The 2,247-nt window shown below is 22.5% G+C and overlaps 1 protein-coding gene across 1 annotated transcript; it reads left to right on the top strand.

Annotated features, from left to right (window-relative positions):
• Window positions 1-363: 363 nt before the first annotated feature.
• Window positions 364-838, top strand: Phum_PHUM518150 (uncharacterized protein; the record flags this gene model as incomplete). Its single annotated transcript, XM_002431226.1, has 2 exons — window positions 364-369; window positions 446-838. The coding sequence occupies 2 exons, from the start codon at window positions 364-366 to the stop codon at window positions 836-838; spliced, it is 399 nt and encodes a 132-aa protein (XP_002431271.1).
• Between the last annotated feature and the right edge of the window lie 1,409 nt (window positions 839-2,247).

The following is a 2,247-nucleotide window of genomic DNA, read 5'->3' as shown; positions in this document are numbered from 1 at the left end:
TCTAATCGCCACGATCTGGTCGGAAGTAAAATTAATAATAATAATAATAATAATTAAAGTGTAGAAAATCTCCTATAAAATCAAGTTCTCAAGGCGTTCTTCTTAAATAATATGTTTTGTCAACTTGTCTTCTCGAATCAAAAGTTGGGATTTAAATGATGCCGGGTAATAGGGCGTGGTAGCAAAGGTTTTTTTTTTTTTTTTTTTTTTTTTTTTTTTTACATAGAATAGAAGATTTGCAAGAAAAAAAAAGTTAAAATCATATATAAAACATCTCGCGTTTAAGGTTTGGATTTTATTCATAAGTTAGTACTCGGTCATATCGGTTGGTTGGTTGGTTGGTTGGTTGGTTGTCGATCAAAGATGAAGGTAAGTAAAAGAAATTTTTTTTTTTTTTTATTTGAAACCTTTCCTCTTTAAATAGCAAAGGGTTAAATAGTTTCAGGTTGTTTTTTGTTGTATATATTTCTACATAACAATTACCCATGCCGGATACATAGGACACCCATTTACCCCATTTGGAAATGTGATAGCTCATCATTCTTTTGCAACATTCACACCCGTCATCCATCCATTCCCTCAAGTCCACGCGACGTTTTACAAACAACATTTCGTACCGCAATTTTTTCCGCAAGTTGTACCCCATAATATAATTTATCATAGCGTTCCCGGAGTTATACAATTAGTACCCGTTGTACCCGGAAAGGATGGTGATAAAGGTACTAAAAAACCCGACGATATGAAACCAACGGAGGGTAAAGATTTTAAAAAGGAAGAAACAACTGAAGAACCTAAAAAAGATGAAAAAAAAAGTGACGGTGAAGATTTAAAAGCTTGAAATTATTATTATTTTTTTTTTCCGGTAAAAAAAAAAAGACTGTGCCAATCCTAAGGCTCTCTCTCTCTCTATCTCTTTCTTTCTTATTAACAGCAAAAAAAAAAAAAAACTACAAAATTATTATTATTATTATTTTTTTGCTGTCGGACTTTTTAAGACTTTTTTTTGTGTACTTATATGACGTGTAATTATAATTTTAAACATACATAAAATTTATTTAAATAAATAAAAATAACATAACGCTTTTTACTTATTTTTTTTTCAAATAACCTTAATAATAATAATAATAATAATAATAATAATACTTTAAATATTAGTTTGTTTTTTTTTTTTCAAAATGGCGAAAATTTAATAGGCAAGTAAACGTTATTAAAGTTTAATAATAATTTTTTTTTTTTTTTTAAAAAGTGAACGAACGTAAACGTGGATTTAATTAATAATAATAATAATAATAATAATAATAATAATAATAATAATAATAATAACCGTAATAATAATAATTATTATGTATAAAAGGTATAATTTCCAAGAAGTAATTTTTTTTTTCTTTTTTTTTTTTTTTTTTGTTTAAATTCGAAGTACGAATAATAAAAAAAAAATTGTTGTTGACGTCACACACACACATTAATTACTATATAAATTAATTTTTTTTTACAAGGTTTCTAACGTTTTTTTTTAATAATAATAATAATAATAATAATAGTTGATTTTCCGTTATGAAATTATAAATTTATCAATTGGGGGAAAATAAATAAATAAAAAATAAATAAATAAATAAATAAAACTCAAAATAAGTTGTCAAATGTGAAAAAAAATTGAAAATTTTCCGATGGTTTTTTTTTTTTTTTATTATTTATTTTAATAACTTTAATAAATAAATAAGTTTTGTTTTTTTTTATTTATTAACGAATAATAATTTAAATATTGTCGTAATAATTTTTTTTTATTTTAAGGACGAATCCAACCGTGCAAATAATAATATATTATTTTGCCAAATTATTTTTTTTTTTTTTTTAAAGAAAAGAAATTTTTGTAAGGGTACCCATCTTCCATTATTTATTTATTTATTTATTTATTTAACACGTTCTTGTATTATTTTAAAAAAACGTGGTTATTATTTATTAACGATTTTTTTTTTTAAAATTACATAAATAAAAGTCCTTTATTATCATTATTATTATTATTATTATTATTATTATTATTATAACTATTAAATCCTTGCTAACATCCTTAACCTCTTTTTTTTTTTTTTTTAAATTATAATTTATAATTAACGTTTTTATGCCAAAAAAAAATTTCTTTTGTTTATGGCCAAAAACAAAAGAAAATAATAATAATAATAATAAAATGCCGGTAAATTATCAGACTAAATAAATAAATAAATAAATTTCCATTCGGTAGGAAAATTA

This window comes from Pediculus humanus, genomic scaffold, assembly GCF_000006295.1.
Source record: "Pediculus humanus corporis 1103172108283 genomic scaffold, whole genome shotgun sequence".
NCBI classification, from domain to species: Eukaryota; Metazoa; Arthropoda; class Insecta; order Psocodea; family Pediculidae; genus Pediculus; species Pediculus humanus.
This window is presented reverse-complemented; position numbering and strand designations above follow the sequence as displayed.